We start from the raw sequence: 19,592 nt of genomic DNA, 5'->3' as shown, positions 1-19,592 counted from the left end.
ATATTTCACAATTTGATTCAAGTGGGTTATGAGCTCCCATTTTTACCCCATATACAGATTGCAGAATCACATCAGTAGCCTAGGTTCGATCCTCAGCACCACATACAAATAAAGATGTTGTGTCTGCTGAAAACTAAAAAATAAATGTTTAAAAAAAAATTCTCTCTCTCTCTCTCTCTCTCTCTCTCTTAAAAAAACAAAAACATGGGTATACTTAAAAAATATCATTTTATCAAACATAGTACAATAATTTTTAATTAAATAATTTTTTTCTTGATCTCATTTTTCAGTTTCTTCTCTATGGAAGTATTAATCTAATATGCAGTTTAATTTTTTAATATTTAAATGATCTATATAAATTATAGAGTAGCATTTTAGTTTAGCAAAACTTCATCTAAAAAATTGTTGTGATCAGAACATACTTCTATCAGCCTTTCTTTTATCTCCTTTGCTAAGGAATAGTAGATTCTAATTTTTCATGTATTATACTAAAAATAATAATACATGATCTGACTTCCCAGTTTTCAAAGAATTAAAATACTAAGGAAAGACTGATTGCTTCTTTCTTTGGTAGAAAATCAATTCAAACTCAGGCCACCAGTTAGTTATATTGCAAAAATTCAAAACAGTTATGGAAGGGAAATATACTCTTCTTTGGGAGGGGGATACTGGGGATTTAACTCAGGAGCACTTGGCCACTGTGCCACATTCCCAGCCTTATTTTGTATTTTATTTAGAGACAGGGTCTCACTGAGTGGCTTAGCACTTCACTCTCTGAGTCTGGCTCACAATCCTCCTGTCTCAGCCTCCCAAGCTGCTGGGATTGCAGGTGTGTACCACAACACCTAGCAGAAATACACTCTTATAAGCTGTCCAATAGCACTAAATAATGTCCACATGGTTTCTAGCTGATGGGCATCAGAATGGAATTTTGGCACTCTAAGAATAAATCTTAAGTTACTTCTTAAACCAAAACCTATCAGCTTTGTATATTCATTGGCAATTGAGAAAGGAGAAATTACGTAAATATTTCCAAGCGTGCTGATTTATGAGTTTTATAAAATTTCAGTTTGTTCATAGATATTTATGACCCTTTTTATCTCTCCTTAGAGATAGATGAAGAAACACAATTTGCTGCCTGATTCTTTGTCTTCATTATTGTTGTGTTTCACAAACATCTTAAGTCACTTTTAAATATCCTTACTAAGACATATGTCAGTTGCATAGATAGTTATTTCCCAAAATTACTATTCTTCATATGCTATATAAGAAAAGTGGGAACCATTCCCTGGTCTTATATTTGCAAATATTTTTATGAGGTGAGAATTAACTATCACACTTGCTCCCAAAAGATAGGGTACTAATATTTCCACAGCATAGCCTAATTTAAAAAAAAATGTAGATGGACACACAATATCTTTATTTTTATGTGGTGCTTGGGATCAAACTGAGTGCCTTACACATGCAAGGCAAGCGCTTTACCACTGAGTTACACAGTCCCAGCCCCTAGCCTAATTAAAAAAAAAAAAAATTAAAAAAATATAGCCCTTGAGAATCTCTTAGCTGATACCATCATAGACATTTCCACAAAATATGTTGGTCAACCTATAAATAATATCACAGGTTAAAGAAAAATGAATATACAATCAAGTAATTTTTTTCAGTTGCAAAATATGGCACATCTGTATTTGATCTGCCTTCATTTTCTGGATTGTACTATTTTATTCAAGTTTTTATGGGTTGGTGACTGCAATATAAACATCGCCATCTATTGAACATAAGTACTTATTACACTTCAGTTTTTCCTGAGAATAGTACTTTTGTTGACATACTTAATTACTGTTGAAAGTGTGAATTCACTTATTTGAACAGGATATGTTAGAACTAGGATAATACTGTGGAATTTCTGATTTAGTGTTACACACTCATTCTTTATATCAATAATTATATAATTCAAAATAAGAAAATTTTGAACATGAATTTCTGAACAACTTGAGTGGCTCTAGGAAGCTGTATATCATCATTGGTTAGACAGTGGGTGAATTTGAGGTTTTAATACAGAGATCCAACACTTTTAAACAAACTTGGTGGATTCAGACTTATCCTTAGAGTATATCAATGGTATCAAATATTTGTTAAAATAAGTGAAGCCCTTAGCAGGGATGTTGGAGCAGCGCCACATGATGTTGAGAAAATGCCCATCCACCACCAAAAGAAAAATTCTTCAAGTATGAAATATTAAACAACCAAGACAATATTAGTTTAGGAAATAAAGAAAGTAAAAAACAGAAGTGGTGTTATCAATGGTGATGGTGAAACATCAATGGTCTTTTTTGAAAGACACAATCAAAATAACCCAAATTCAAGATGCAAATACTGAAACATTTTTGGTTGATTTGCATCTTGAGGGAATTGATGTCCTGATAGAAAGTAATTCTAAATAGTTCTTTTATTCAATGATTTGTAGTCCAGAATACTTAGAATAATTACAAATGAGATTCACTAAGTAACACTATGGGTTTTTTTTTCTTCTTTAATCCTAGAGAATGGGAAATAAAATGAATGTGAAGAGGCAAATATAGTACTGCTTTTCAAAAGGGGAAACAGGTTAATTTCTAAACCATAAACTAGTTTGAACTTGTGGTCACTTGAAAAAAAAACATCTAGAAGGCATTCTTAAAAACACGGCTAATGAGTACTGAGAAAAGGCAGAATTGCCAAGACCCAGAATTACATTCTAAAGAAGCTGATTATATTCAACTTATAATGAAATGAGGTCAATGATTATAAAGTTTTTAGATTCTTAATAAGTCAAAGGACTTTAACCAAAGAATATTATTTGAAAGGTCAATTAGTGACTTGGATACATACCACTATAATCTGCTGCCTAATTTTGCAGGATGAGGCAAGAAGATATACAATACGTGCACTATAACCAAATCATCCTTCAAAAATATTTTGAGAGTGTAAGAAAATGGATCAAATTTAGTGAAAAAAGGAAAAAATGAAATTTAGTATAATTATGTGTAGTTTGGCTCAAAACATTTTGTTATTCTGCAATAAGTGGGGAAGAAAAGGTAAGGTTAGCAGAGGCATTTAGGTGAATAATTGATATTAGCTGACATTATGAGCTGGTTCCTTAACCTAAACCCATAGTCATCTTTCCCCAAACAGTTTTTCTTAGTTTCAGATAGTTTATCAGTGGTCCTTGCTCATGTTTAGTTGGGTTGGCCCTTCTATATCTGTGGGTTTCTCATTGAGAGATTCAGCCAACCAAAGATCTTTTTGTAAAAAGTCATCTGTATAGTGTATGTACAAACTTTTCTTTTCTCATTATTCCACAAACAGTATAGCATAACAACTATTTACATAGCATTTATATTGTACTAGGTATTATAAAGAATCTAGAGATGACTTGAAATACATGGGAAGGTGTGAATAAGTTTTGTGCAAATAGTATTGCATTTTATATGAGACTTGAGCATCCTCAGGTTTTGGTATGTGTAGGATACCCAGGACTGGCTGTGTAGATTGTATGTAATAATTAAACCCAACAGTTGCTTACTTTTTGTTCCACTCACTGTTCTAGGTGCCACTTTACAGCAAAGTCAAGGTGTTATCATGGACTTGGTCTAGAAGACATGCATGAAAAAATAAGTTTTATTTGGTGTATTTTATAAAAAAAAAAAAAAGAGGGCAACGTGATGAATGTAATGAAGGGAGGATAATTCAACACTAGTTACGGAAAAAGCAGATATTTAAGCTGCAATGATCTGAAGGAGTCAGTCATGCAGCTATGGGACAGATAATTCTCCAGACAGAGGGAGCAGCAAGTGTCAGGAACATAAGATAGGCATCAGCTTGGTGTGCTTAAGGATCTTAAAGATGGCTTTTATGAATGGAGCATGACATATAAGAGAGAGAGAGAGTGATAAAAGATTGAGTGAAGAAGTAGCCTTTATTGTCTTGTAGGTTGTGTTAAGGAATTTAGAATCTTCTCCCAATTAAATGAGAAGCCTAAAACAGGATTATGATTACCAGAGTAGCATCTGACATGTTTCTAAAAGATTTCTGTGTATACTTCGGAAATTTATTTTTAAGGGAGGAATAATGGAAGCAGGAGACCATTAATGAGCATTCCTATACTTAAGGCAAGAAAATGACAGTGTCTTGAGCAATGGAGTTACTGATGAAGATTAAGACCATTAAATACATTTGAATTTTAGAAGAACTGACAGGATTGTAGGAATATTGGGGGATGATGAAGAGTAGAAAATTGATGTTATTGAATTTGATAAGAATTGATTCACTTGGTAAGGGTCAGTTTAGTTCAGTAAAGAAGCTAATAAAATAAAGAGGTAGAGAAGTGAATGAGGAAAGGACTAAGAAGAGTATTTAAGATCTAGATTTCAGATGTGTTGTACTTGTTTATGAAAAAGTGAAGGTTATGAATTAGAGAGTACATGGCTGAAATGGTCCAGACCTAAGACTTAGCCTTCAGGGAAATAATATCATCAAAGTGAAGAAGTCAAAGAATTTGGTAGGTTACTTGATGATTTAACATGATGACATTGAAGTCATCAAGAAAGATTGTAGGAATGAGGTAAAGAGGAAGGCAGGTGCTAAAGCAAACTGCATGAGACAGAGACAAGACAGTGAGGTGGGTCTTTGGTGGGTACTATAGAGAGATTGCATTAGCCTGTAAGAACTTAGGATTTTGGAGGATGGAAAGTGGCTGATGGTATTAAAAAAATAATGAAGGGGACACTTGTTCCATCTCCATAAGAAAATGGAATATGAAAGAAAAGTCAACCTCTGTTGAAAAGACTGCAGAGAAGGTGAAGAAGAATAAAAAGTGGCAGGGTGCAGTGGATGCCTATAATCCTAGAGGCTGGGGAGGCTGAAGCAGCAAGGCACTAAGCAACTCAGTGAGACCCTGTTTCTAAATAAAATACAAAATGGGGGCATGGTGCTGGGGATGTGGCTCAGTGGTTGAGTGCCTCTGAGTTCAATCCCTGGTACCCCCAAAAAGAAAAAGTATAGTAGAATAATAGAGGGTTAGAGGGGTGAGATAGTGATTGGATTAGGAGATGCACAGAGTAGTAAAGAAAGAGTCTAGGAGATGATGGTTAATCCAAAGGATTGGCACATGTGGTTGTGGCAGGTAAACAGAGATGGAAAGCAGGACAGGATTCATCTTTAAGGTTCATTACAGGAAGGTGAGCACTAAAATGCAAACTCTATGAGGGGAGGAATTTAAAGTGGGCCTAGAAGGTGTGAGAATGCCTGGCATAATGTGGGAATTCAGACACATTTTTGTTGTTGAATGAATGAATGAATGCCATGAATGATTGAATGGGAACATTTAGGACATCTGATCCACAAAGTTTATCTAGAAAGTATTGTACTCTAATGTTGACAGGACACTGGTGAGGTACTGTGGTGACTTTCTCAAAAGACATGGATTCTTTTTTTTTGTAAATTTTATTTTATCAATTATTCTTAGTAAGATCCAAAGGTTTGTTAAGGAGAAACCACCTAGTCGCTTCCCTCTGTTGTGCAAAGAATTTAAGCTGATGAGACCCAAAATTTCAGCAGTTAATAACAGCAGTAAGAATAGAATCCTGACTTTAGATTTCTGTTTCTTGCAAGACATGGCTTCTTCATGGATTCATAGTAGGTGGGCTATTGAATGTGAGGCAGACAAATTCACTTATATTTTCAAATAACAAATTGATACAACACTATTAAATAGAATTATGCATCATTTATCCTTTTTATCCTGAATGTTACATAAATTCTTTTTATAATAGTATGTTAAAACTACAAAATAACAAATTTTTTGACTCATGTGAAATAAGCTATTTTTAGCAAGTAGAAATCTCTGAAAATGCTGATAGGAATGATCACGTGATCACAGAGTGAAAGGAGCTAAGGTTAGTGGTAAATAAGTACCCTGAAGTTACTAAAGGGGTTGTTCCAAGTGAGTTTTAAGTTGCTATTCTACATTAAAATCTTCATATTATATTATTATACATACAGTTTAAAATCTTTACCTGCCCTTATCTTTCTAACGCATAGAACATTGTCTCTGTGGAGATGAAGGAGTAATATAGGTAACTCTAGAATTCACAAAATATTAAGACTGGATGCTTAATAATGTTAACTCCTTTAGGTAATACCTCAGAAATATGTAAGAGTTAAGATAGGAGAAAATGGAATATATCAAAAAAGAGAAAACTCTTCCCATAATACGAATGTCTTAGTTCAGGCTGTCATAACAAAAATATCATAGGCTGAATGGTTTAAAGACTAAACTTTTGTCTTTCACAGTTTGGAGGCAGGGAAGTCCAAGATCAAGACTCTGGTAGATTCAGTGATGATTAAGGATCCACTTTGTGGTTCATAAATTGTCATTGTCTTCCCAGGAGTGCATAAGGGTAAGGGGGCAAAGAGCTCTCTGAGGTGTCTTTTTTAAGAGGACTAATCTGGGGATGTAGCTCAGTGGTATAGCAGCTACTGAGCATGCTTGAGACCCTCAGTTGTGTCCCACGTACTCCAAAATAAAAAGCTCTAATCCCATTCATGAGGACTCTGCCCACATGATGTAATCACCCACTTCCTAATACTGTCACATAAGGATTTAGGACTTCAACATACAATTTTTGGAGGGACACAGACTTTAGTATGTAGTAACAAATTGGATATTCAGCAATATCCAATTTTGGCTTCCTGTCTTTGCTTTGGTTAGTGGGAAGCTCATAGGAAAATTATTTGGGGGACTAGGACTATTAGCTCAATAGTAGGTCATGTACCTGTTATGCTGGAGGACCTGGATTCAATCTCTGCACTGCCAAAAAAGAAAAAGAAAACACCAATTCATTGAATCTTTTTTCTTTTTCTTTCACAAAGTAAACCTCATTTAGGGTCGTATTTTTTCATGTCAGCTAACTTACTTCATACCCCTCTTTTAGCCCCTAACTCATAATCTCCTTGCACCTCAACAAGCAACAAGCACAGAAGTCATTGAAATCAGTTAATAAATTCAGCTGTAGTTTAAGAGTGCCAGAACTTTACACCTGAGTTTTAGTAGATTTTATTTTCCAGAAGGAAGATCATAGTTATGAGTGAACACACTCACCATATTTATTATGAGGAAGCTTGTAGAAGATACTCATTTTTTGAGATGACTGGCAATTTGCTTGGCTAAAGTAAATAGCTCTCCTGTGTCACTGAACCCCAAAAGAACAGACTTCAGCTATGACCCTGATATATTTTTAGTTTCTGCTTTAGCAATATTTCTGTGTGAAAGTTTGCTTTATGGAAGAGTGAAAATACTGAGGACAATTTATTCTTGTTCCCTTCTTTATCTGCTATAAAATACATATTTTAAGGTTTGTGAATTTTTTCCTTTTATTAAAAACTTGTCATGTGGGGATAGAATATAATTCCATTAAAATCCATTTGAGGCAAATTAAGGTATAGAAATTTTATTACTGATAAAAATGTTTCATATTCTGCAACCTAGTTTCTATTCTCTCCAATCCACTGAATCTATTCTTACCATGGTTACCAGTTTATTGGCTCTACCATACACTGAAGTAATCACTTTAGCAAATTACTGGGGACAATTCTAGTACCTACATTATGAGTTTATGGGAAGGATTATATGTGCCTTCTACATACTGAATGATAGGAAAATACTATCTTTCATTATTCAAATACAATTTCTATATATAAGTTAAACACTAAAATAAAATTAATACAATCATTACTAGTGAATAAGATCCTGAATTATGAAAAAACTTTGTTTAGGACATTGAAAAATTGATCTACATGAATGGAGTTTAGTGAATAAAGGTAAGATTGATATAGAAAGATACTTGAGAAGTAGATCTTCAAGTCATTCTGGTATTTGGGATTTGTATAGCATGCTAAGGATTTTGGATATTATCTTAACTATAGTATGAATCTATTGCAAGGTTTTAATGAAAAGAGTGATATGGTAAAGTATACTTTTCTTTTTTCTTAGGGCACTATGGCTACACTAAGCCATACCAGATAGCACAGAAGCTGGATGGGGCAGGATTTGGCAAGAGGGAAAGCAAGAGACCAGATAGACAATTATTAAAACACAGGTATAAGTGAGTGCTTTGAATAGTCTAGATGAGAGAGAGTGGTGGCAATGATATGGAACAGACAGATGGATTCTAATTAAAATTTTGAGGTGGAATGATTGGGACATGATGATGAATAACTTTAGGGGGAGAGAAAGGTACTAGAGGTAAAAGGTTTCTTACCGGTTTTTAGGAATAGTAAATATGTCAATTGAAAGACTGTATTTCAGGAAAGATCTTAGAAGTTTTTTGAGAAAATAATTCACTTATATGCTCTAAGACAGCTAATAAAATAATTAAAGAAGGAAATCCAAAATATGGGTGCTGCTTGTAGGAGAGAGGTAAGCTAGAGTTATAAACCTGGGACACTAGTAAATAAACAATGTTTAAGGCTATTAAAGAATACAATTGTTTGCTACCAGTGATAGCAGAATACAGAGAAAGCAGGTCAAGGACAGAAAACTCTGAGAATAAAGAATAGCTAGCAACTTATTGCTTAAAAAGGCAAGTGTATAGATCATGGCACAGAAGACAAAAATAAAAGGAGCGATCATTTAGGTCAGGTACTAAGACAGCAACGTGAGGAATGCACACAAAAAGACAAATACTGGATGGTTCCGTTGTAATTACTGGATAGTTCCAGGGGAGGAAGGTAAAAGGAATTTGTTGTTTAATGGGTATGGTGTTTCAGAATTGCACAACGAAAATGTTTTGGAGTTCTCTTTCACAATAATGTGAACATATTTAATACTCCTGAACTATACACTTAAAATGGTTAAGATAGCAAATTTTGTGTCATGTGGTTTTTACTACAATTAAAAAAAAAAACCCCGACAAAAACAAATTGTCAATCATATTTAGAGGCCATTAGTGACCTGTACAAGAATATGGTTTTGGGGGGCATGAGGTAGTTGAGGTGGTTGAAGTGTGACAGGTGGGTTAGTGTACTATTATTTCAGTTTGACTATTTTAGGGGAATAGGTAAATAGAAAGCAAAGGTAGTTTATTGTTGTTTTAAGAGAAACTGTAGCATTTTGGGATGAGGATATGGAACATCCAGTGCTGGAGAGAGAGGTCACTTGAGGCATGTGCTAGACAGCTTTATGTCACAGTGACCAAAATACCTGACAAGAACAGTTTAGAGAAGGAAAAATTTATTTTGGCTCACAGTTTCAGAGGATTCAGTCCATGTTCAGCTAGCTCCATTGATTTGTGCCTGAGGTGAGATAGAACATGGCAGAATATGCGTGAGGGCATGACAGAGGAAAAGTCCCCAACTCATGGCACCCAGGAAGCAGAAAGAGAGTAAGAGAGGCTGGGAAGAAGATAAATGCTTCTAAAGCATGCCTCCAGTGACCTACTTCCTCCAGCCTAGATCCCACCTCTCAGTAGTCTATTCAGCTGTCAGTGGATTGACCCATTTGATGGTGAGAGCCCTTATGATCCAATCATTGCCTGAAAGCCCTGCCTCTGAACCTTGCTTCATTGGGGACCATGCTTTCAACTGGACTTTGGGGGTCATCCCAGATCCAAACCATAGCAAGACACTTGAGGATAAGGGAAGAATGGAGTACATAGCATAAGGATGTTATAATTTAACAATTGTTAGGACTGGGGAATAGAAAGAATTCCACTCATTTGGTCCTGGAGGATGATAATAATGGTAAATGAACAGCCTCATGGCTGGTTTGCCTGAACACATTGTTAGTATGGGTCCGTGTTTAAAAGAAAACAGTGCAGACAAAGACACAGCAAACAAATAATTTTTTGCTCATTTCTCCTAAGTCATTTTTCATTAGAAAAGCAGGCCAAAAGGCTGCAAGCCCAATTCTGCACACATGTCTGAGAAGGAGAAAGCCTGCATATCTCTCCCTGGTGAGAAATGAAAACTCACTTAAGCAATAGACAAAGCAGAAAGCTTGGCTGCTGCAGACATGTTATTAATCAGAGCTTCTTCTAACCCTAAAAGGAGTAAATATTAGGAAATGTCAGAATAAGAATAGATGTTGATGTCTGTTCCATATTAAATAAAGAAGTTTTGAGATTTTGTCATAAGTCTAGTATTTTTAGAGACTGGCTAAGTAACAAAGGTAATCAGTGTGCATAGCACATGGGAAACCTCCCAAGTACATTTGTTTAGAAACTTGGAAATCTGGCTTTAAAACTATTTCATGAAATATATGAACTCTGTTCTCAGGTAGTACTTAAATTTTTCCAATCATCATAGTTCATGGAAATATTGCAAGACTTAACTTTTTCAGCTTCCTTCTTTTAAAACTTCTCCTCTCCTCATTATTTGTCAATATGTAGATTTTGGTGATTCTTTATAGTTTTTTTTTCCTAAAATATCAATGATTTTTAAATTTTTCTTTCTTTTTTGGGGCAGGGGGGTATACCAGGGATTGAACTCAGGGGCATTCAACAACTGAGCCATATCCCCAGCCCTATTTTGCATTTTATTTAGAGACAGGTTTCACTGAGTTCCTTAGTGCCTCACCATTGTTGAGGCTGGCTTTGAACTCGTGATCCTCCTGTCTCAGCCTCCCAAGCTGCTGGGATTATCAGGACCACATAAAAATAAATAAAGTATGGGGCTGGGGATGTGGCTCAAGCGGTAGTGCGCTCGCCTGGCATGCACGCGGCACTGGGTTCGATCCTCAGCCCCACATACAAAAAATAAAGATGTTGTGTCCGCCGAAAACTAAAGAATAAAAAATATTTAAAAATTCTCTCTCTCTCTCTCAAAATAAATAAATAAATAAAGTGTACAATTTAATGTTTAAAAAAAGATTTATTTTTATTTTCTAAGGGATATTGTTATTCATGTATTTTTTAATTCTGGTCATTTCGTTGGTTGATCACACATTCTCCCTTACTTAGACAATAATACAAGTTTAGTCTGTAGAGTGACATTCTAGAAGGTATAAATTTCACTTATGCATTTAGTTAATATTTATTTGTTTTCTTTATGGTGAGCATTGTATTATATTTAATTTATATCAGTAAATATCATGACCCTTGACCTCAGGGAACCTCTAGTCTACAGAGGGAGTTTGAATTTAAATAGCCACACAAATTATATAATGACAATAATGACAAATTCTATCAAGAAAAGAACAGAGTACCATGAAAGCATATGGCAGGGACAAATGTGGGTGATTTGGGGAATTGCAGAGGTACCTCATTGAAAAAGCAGCATTTGAACTGAGCCAGAGAATGCTTATGAATTGGTGCAGTGAAGGTGTGATAGAGAGAGGGGTTTTGAAAATGAGAAGTAGTAGACTCTGCAAAGACCTTGAGGTGGGAAGAAGTGTGGCCTGTTTTGAGAAGAGATGAAAGGCCAGATGCACGGGAGCAAGAGAGAGGGAAAGAAAGAGCTCTGTGAATGAAGAACAAATGAAGAACAGGTAGCCGAAGATCATAGTTATCCATATAGCAGTACCAGAAGGTCTAAGGAACAGACACAACAAGATTTATATTTTAGAAGTTAACTCTGATAACTGTGTTGGGAAGTTGTTCTCTAGAACAAAGCTCAGCAACTTTCTTTTCTGTCAAGTTCCAGATAGTAAGCCATGTAATGTGCAGTAATCTCTGGGTAGTGTGAAATAGTCATAGGATTTTAAATAAAAGAGTACATCAGTGTTCCAAAAAAACTTTATTTATGGATGTTGAAATTTTAATGTCGGGGCTGGGGCTGGGGCTGGGGCTGGGGCTGGGGCTCAGCCATAGCACACTTGCCTGGCATGTGTGAGGCACTGGGTTTGATTCTCAGCACCACATATAAATAAAAGTCTATCAACAACTAAAAACTAAAACTAAAAAATTTTAAAAAAAAGAAATTTGAATGTCATATGTTGTTCATGTTGGAAATAATAAGACATGTTCTTTTTATTTTTTTTAACCATTTTAAAATATGATAACCATTTTTAGCTCATAAGCCATACATAGACAGATGGTGGGCTGTATTTGGCTTTTAAGCCATTGTTTGCTGACTCATTTTGTAGATAATTCTTATTCTTTTAACTTTTTCTGTCTACCTCTTAAATGATATTTTAGTTCCACCATAACATTTTTCTTGAATTGCTTAAATTTTTCAACACTTAAGTAAAGGTAAGACCTATTATAAATGAAAAATTAGAATTTTTAGATCTTATGATCTCCTTTTCTATTTCTTTATCTTTGTGTTAGTTTTCCAATTTAAAAGTCAGTTTAATATGACTGGCCCATTCTATTTTTTTATTGATTTTTTTAAAATAAATGACAGCGAAATGCATTACAATTCTTGTTACACATATAGAGCACAATTTTTCATATCTCTGGTTGTATATAAAGTATGTTCACACCAATTTATGTCTTTATACATGTACTTTGGATAATGATGTCCATCACATTCCACCACCATTGCTAACCTCTGCCCCCTCCTTTCCCCTCCCATCCCTCTGCCCTATCTAGAGTTTCTCTATTCCTCCCTTGCTCCCCTTTCTACCCAACTATGAGTCAGTCACCTTATATCAGAGAAAACATTCGGCATTTGTTTTTTTTGGGGGGCGGGGATTGGCTAACTTCACTTAGCATTATCTTCTCCAACACCATCTATTTACCTGCAAATGCCATGATTTTATTCTCTTTTATTGCTGAGTAATATTCCATTGTATATATATACCACAATTTCTTTATCCATTCATGTACTGAAGGGCATCTAGATTGGTTCCACAGTTTAGCTATTGTGAATTGTTCTGCTAATAAACATTGATGTGTCTGTGTCCTTGTAGTATGCTGTTTCTAAGTCCTTTGGGTATAGACCTAAGAGAGGGATAGCTGGGTCAAATGGAGGTTCCATTCCCAGTTTCCCAAGAAATCTCCATACTGCTTTCCATATTGGCTGTACCAATTTGCAGTCCCACTAGCAATGTACGAGTGTACCTTTTTCCCTATGTCCTCTCCAACACTTATTGTTGTTTGTCTTCATGATAGCTGCCATTCTGACTGGAGTGAAATGAAATCTTAGAGTAGTTTTGATTTGCATTTCTCTAATTGCTAGTGATGATGAACATTTTTTCATATATTTGTTTATTGACTATATGTCCTCTTCTGAGAAGTGTCTGTTCAGGTCCTTGGCCCATTTATTGATTGGGTTATTTGGTTTTTGTGGTGTTTAGCTTTTTGAGTTCTTTATATAGCCTAGCATAAAAAGTTATTTTTTTCATATTTGATTTTCCCCTCAAATATTAAATTTGGTGCTTTCTTCCTTTGAATCTGATATTGAATTTTTCATCTTTTTTTTAGCTTAATTAGAGTTCTAAATTTTAATTCTGGCATTCTAAAGAAAAATTGGTACAGGTGTCAGACAAAGTTTAAGAAAAAAAAAAAAAAAGCACCACAATTGCTTATGACCATTTGCTGTGTGACTGGATACAGTGCTTTGTTAACATCAAGACAAACAACATCCCTGTAATTTCAGGTCTGCAAAAACAACATTTTGACTTGAAAGGTCACATGTCAGGCAGCTGCACCAAAAGATGCAGAAAGTGTTATGTAGTGGAAATAGTACAGGCAAATTTCATCTGACTATTACTGTATGAATGGCATTGGACAACTTAATTCATTTGTTGGACCCTAAGTTTTCTTAAAAGTATTCTCATTCAGCAAATAAGAATTACCATCTTTTCTCCCTTTAAGCACTGTCTTTTATCAAGTGGAAGTTGCCATGTTAAAGGCTTTGGAAGGGGAATAGCCCATACTTTGTGTTGGAGGAGATGTTATTTTAGTTTTAACGTCTTGCAGAATAATGAAGTTTAAAAAAATCAGCAGTATTCTTAGGATTGAACATTATAGTATACTCTTAAGAGATACTACAGATGATGAATGCCTCCTGTATTGTTTGTTAATGTTTCCTTTGCTTTGTTTATTTTACTTTTGAAAACTTAGGTTTGACAGTTCTCTAGAAGATCTACCCAAGAGTGAACCCCACCCACCTGCAACTCCTCAGGTGTTAAATATTGGTAGACAAGTAGCCACCCTTCTTAAAGTAGCAACTACATGTCCTAGGTAGAGTCTTCCTTCTTGGCATGTCTAAATTTCAGTGCTGGTGGTGAACCTAAATACTAAAACTGTTTGACTGAAAAAGAAAAGGTGATCATCAATTGCAGAACTAACATCTTTAACATGTAGATAAGAACACTTGGCACTTGGCCTCAGAACACTGTTTCACCCTGATTTTATATTTTGCATATATATTGTGGTTTGGTTTTAACTTCTAATATATAATCTGGAAATTGGTGTCTTTTATTGCTTTACTTGGTGATTTGCAAGGGCAACTTTTGAGATTACCATAGGTCTGCTTTTCTGAATTAGAGATTTTAACTCTAAAAGAGAGAAAGAGAGGTTGTCATATGATCCCAAGCTCTCAGACATATTCTAAGTATATTTAGGTAAATAATAGTGCTTATAAGATACTGCCAGACTCCACTGAATAAATCATTTTATATTATTATTTGTGACACAATATGATGACGTAAATTCATAAGTTTCCTTTTTTCTTCCTGGAACAGGATAATTTAGCTGATTTTTTTTTAATTTTGTTTAGTTATAGTTAGACAACTATAAAAGAGTGAACCTCACCCACCTGTGACTCCTCAGGTGTTAAATATTGGTAGACAAGTAGCCACACTTCTTAAAGTAGCAACTACATGTCCTAGGTAGTTGCCTTTATTTTATTTATTATTATGTGGTGCTGAGGATCGAACCCAGCGCCTTGCATGTGCTAGGCCAGCATTCTACCGCTGAGCCACAAGCCCAGCCCCCAGCTGATATATTTTTATATGACTTTTTATTAGCCCAAGTTTTTAGTTTTTATTATTCACCATTATTTTCCACACACAGGTAACCCTTGCCTCAAAGATGCAGAGTGATTCAAAAACTCAAAAGTTAAATCACTTGGCACAGTGTTGCACACCTGTAACCTAGCTACTCCAGAGGCCAAGGCAGAAAGATCACATATTCAAGGCCAGCCTGGGCAACTTAGGGGGGCCCTGTATCAAAACAAAAAATGGGAAGGGTTGAGGATATAGCTCAGTGGGAGAGTGTCCCTGAGTTCAGTCCCCAGTTCATCAAAAAAGTTAATTAATTAATTAAAAATTGCATCTCTTGGTAATGTCACTTAACATTCATATTACCTGACACTGCCATCGATAGCTTCTTTCCTTTCTCTCTTTTCTAGCCATTCATGACAGTTGTTAAAACCTAACCATACCTTCAGTTTAATGAATACATGCAAAAATTATACATGAATAATTCTGTATAAGTACCGTGCAGTTAACTGATAGTGCCACTGGGGCATCCAGACATGAACAGTTATGTATAATTTTTTTGGAAATAGATTGTTCCTTTAATTTTTCTTCCAATGGTTTGTAAAGTTGTATGGAACCAAGAACAACAGCTTTATCAAATATAGGGAGAAAAGATTTATGTCTGCCCTTTCAGTTTCTGATGTGTGAGCTTTCATTAACCTGTATTAAGTTTGGCATGTGCATGATTACTTTGTGTTGGATAACCACTGTCATAAACTTCTGAAAAAAGTGTTCACAGTATGGTGATGTTCTTCATTAATAAATTATACTTGAAAGAAGAGAGATAAGTTTTACACTGTGTAATTTAAATTCTCAATTGTGATTTTTTTAATATTTATTTTTTAGTTATAGGTGGACACAATATATTTTATTTCATGTGGTGCTAAGGATTGAACCCAGTGCTTCATGCATCCTAGGCGAGCACTATAACTCTGAGTCACAACCCCAGCCCTCAATTTTTATTACCAATTTTAAAACCATTGCAGTCCTAATGTTGAACGTTAATTCCTGCTCAGGTATATAACCTTGTCTAAGAGACCAAGGGAAAATAATTATTATTTTAAGTGATACAGGTTCTGAAGATGAAATTGTATACCAGTGTTTAAAAATCTTTTCAGAGCTAACTGAAAATATAAATGTGAAATTGCAGAAAAATTGATGTTTTGATCAAGTTCACTGTAACTACTGTTTATTTTTACAAAGGTGCCTGCCCTCCCTAAAGAATTCTGCTCCTGCCAGGCATGATGGCATATGCCAGTAATCCCAGCAGCTTGGAAGTCTGAGGCAGGAGGATCATGTATTCAAAGCCTAAACATCAGCAGCTTAGCATGGCCCTAAGCAATTTAGGGGACCCTATCTCTAAATAAAATATAAAAAAGGGCCGGGGATACGACTCAGTGGTTAAGCACCCCAGGGTTCAATCCTCAGTACCACAAAAAAAAAAAAAAGGAACTCTGTTCCCAATACCTTAAACAGTTATTTCTTGTTTGTGAAATTATATATTGATGCTTCTGAACAGGCAGCCAGGTGTACCTGTTTTTCCTGAAAACAGAGAAGTCTCTTTAAATTGTCATGTTATTGGTATGCATCTATAAGGTGATATTCCTGATATAAGGACTCTTTGGGAAAATCCACTTACCTTTCTCTCGCTGCTTATGGAAATTCAACTTTATGTTTAGGTTTATTTTCTACTTAGTTATTGCAAGTTAGTCTTCAATGTGTGTTAGATGGTTTTAATTTTAAATCAAACTAGAGACAGTAAACATTCAAGAGCATTCCTATGTCAAAAAACAGTTTAATGTAAGAATCTACCTGAGATTTTAATTTCTTAGAGAAATCATGGCCACAGTAAATAAATGACTCAAGCTCCTATTACACCTCTGACTTTGTGTACTTTTATAATACCTAAATATTAATATAGTGCAGTTCCTATCTTGTGTTTATTCTGCTACCTCTTCTCACTTTATTTTTGTGTTCCTATCTTTTTTCTTTTCTTACTTATCAGTTTAAGCAGCTCCACAAGATATGTAGAAGGTTCTTTGGAAGGTTCTCGAAATTTTTCCTCCTTCTCCTCTCCTGCTAGATACAGTGCTGCAGCTCTGAGCAGTGCAGCTGCTACCGTGTCTGCTGTCATTGCTGCAAAAACCAGGTAGAACTAACTGCATGTGTAGTGTCTGTCTGATGTGGCCTCGTCTGCTTCAGAGAACTGTTCATTTGGAACAGCCACAGCTCTGCTCTGAGCTCTTCATGGTACAGTGGATGTTTTATCTGAGTTGTGGGTAAAGCCCATGGTATTTGTTAGCATTGTTTGAAAAAATCATCTTTTTATCTCTTTCCATTGCTACTGTTTATGTATGATATTTCTCACTTGTCATGTACTTGTTGACTTTAGGGTGTTTACAATTTTCATTTTTTATATTTGAAACAGAATGAAATGTGACATAAGTTTTTATTGATGTTTCTTCTCCCCAAACCATTGGGGGGTGAATGAAAGCCTAACAACTTTTCAAAGCACCCCTTCCTCCTCCCACCCTAAAAAGGTAAAAAATTTTTGTATGATTTTGTTATGTTCTATTTTTATATAATTTCTGTAGTCTTCATAGTGTAAATGCTTTCTAAAAGATTGTCTTGCCAGGTGTGGCGGCACACAATGGCTTGGAAGGCTAAGGCAGAAGGATCTCAAGTTCAAGGCCAGCCTCAGTAATTTATCGAGGCCCTAAGAAACTTAGTGAGACTCTGTCTCAAAATAAAAAAATTAAAAGGGCTGGGATAAAAGGAGCTCAGGGTTTAAGTACCCTTGGAATCAATCCCGGATACCCCCTCAACTTTTTTTTAATAATAAAATAAAAAATAAAAGATTGTTATGCTCGATTTTGGTGAAAACGTATTTAATTTTATATTAATGAGTAAGAGCATTCATGGCCCTTCCTTTATGCTCTCACTGCTTAGTGCTTCCTTTCCCTCTTTCTCCTCCACTCACTTACTCTCAAAGGAAATATTTTAGATCATAGACCTAAAAAAACTACTTTTTGCTCTTGGTAGTGCAATTTTTTAACTTAAAAATCTTTCTAAATGCTTGCCAGGCTCTCCAGTCCTGAAAACTATTGCTCTCTGCTGGATGCACTTTGCATCAGCCCTGTTTTCAAGCCTCTAGCTTTTTCCCATCTCCAGTCCTGCAGGAGATCCACCAGCTCTGTCCATGTTAAGCAAACAAGGTACTGTGGGAGTGGATTTGGCAATTGGTGTTTTGCTGGTAAAGACACTACTTTCCCCGACACTTAACCACCACATTAACAGACTAAATGAGAAAACCCCTGACCTGATTTGTAGCCAAATTTGAATTAACTGTAATTTCGATGTAGTGCTAATACACAGGCATGTTATTTTGTATGACTATTAACTCATCTTTTAATCGTTTGTGACATCTTTCATTAGTACACTTGATATTTGCTTATGAAATTATGAATAATTGTGATGGTACTTATATTATGGTGGAATCCTGTCTTTTATTGCATGGACATAACTGTATTAGAATAATCTAATGTTTAATAAGACATACCTTTTGAAAAAAAAATAACAATTTGATTTTAATTGGCCACTATCTTATTAGTTCTTAAACATGAAGGTTTTCCTTGAAAAAGCAACTTAATTTTCACCATATCTGGGAAATGCTGTGTAAGTCAGTTTTACAGCTCTATGATAAGTATCTGAGATAAACACTTATTAGGAGAAGTTTATTTTATTTCATGGTCTCAGAGATTCTAGTTTATGGTGGGCTGGCTTCATGGAGTTGGGGCCTGTGGTGAGGCAGAACATCACAGTGGGATGTGCATGGCAATAGAAACTCCTCAACAAATGGCAGCAGGAAACTTGAGAGGAGAGAGAGAGAGAGAGAGAGAGAGAGAGAGAGAGAGAGAGAGAGAGAGAGAGAGAGGGAGGGAAAGAAAGAGAAAGGACTCACAGTGAACTAACTTCCTTCCACTCGGCCCCCCTACATGTTGTGCCACCTCCCAAAATGTTCTCAATTTGTAACTGAACTTATTTGTTGTAATAGTTAAACAAATATGAGAAAAGAATATAAACTCAAGATAAATCAGATTGCTGACACTGAAAGTTAACTTTTATTCCTTTTTCTTTTTTCCTCACTGGCTCAGTTTTGAAAAGAATCCTTTGCTTTCTCTATTAGTATATTTTTCTCCATTTTCAGTTTTGGAATCAAAAACTGTACTTTAGAACTCATAATATAATTTATTATTTCATTTAAGTTTTTGATTTTTTGGCAGACTAGTTAAAATGACCATATTTAATTCTTAGTATCTGTGATATTAACCAAAAATATTTATGAAATTTATACTGATTTTCTTACTAGAATCCTTTAGAAAGAATTTTATTTTGCATAGAAGTTGGTGCACCTTAAATAATTTAAATTTTGAAAAAAATATATTTGAATCATGAGTTCAGAAATAAGATAGCAATCTAGGTAACAATGCCATACTCCATTAACAAATTAGTTACTAAGTTTAGGCTGTTTTGCTACCAGTGGTTACTAACATTTGCCTCCCAAATAAAACAGTATTGCCAATACTGTCCTAATTATTCTTTCATCTATAGCACACCATACCTAATA

General features: G+C 35.2%; 1 protein-coding gene across 8 annotated transcripts in view; it reads left to right on the top strand.

The window, feature by feature from the left end:
- Positions 1-19,592, top strand: part of Pdlim5 (PDZ and LIM domain 5) — a 223,942-nt gene that overhangs the window by 143,394 nt on the left and 60,956 nt on the right. For 5 of the 8 annotated variants that reach the window (XM_058583847.1, XM_046458913.2, XM_046458911.2 and 2 more), the window contains 3 exons: positions 14,046-14,165; positions 16,971-17,114; positions 18,049-18,180. The exons of the other annotated variants lie outside the window; for them this stretch is intronic. In XM_058583847.1, the coding sequence (XP_058439830.1) occupies positions 14,046-14,165; positions 16,971-17,114; positions 18,049-18,180 (396 nt within the window). The remainder of the gene's footprint in view (positions 1-14,045; positions 14,166-16,970; positions 17,115-18,048; positions 18,181-19,592) is intronic. 8 annotated transcript variants of the gene reach the window in all.

The sequence above is a fragment of the Marmota monax genome, unplaced genomic scaffold, assembly GCF_021218885.2.
Source record: "Marmota monax isolate L192 unplaced genomic scaffold, Marmota_monax_Labrador192_F-V1.1 WCK01_AAM20220418_F8-fsc00002, whole genome shotgun sequence".
In the NCBI taxonomy this organism is placed as follows: Eukaryota; Metazoa; Chordata; class Mammalia; order Rodentia; family Sciuridae; genus Marmota; species Marmota monax.
The sequence above is the reverse complement of the archived record's forward strand: the minus strand, read 5'-3'. Positions and strand labels throughout refer to the sequence as shown.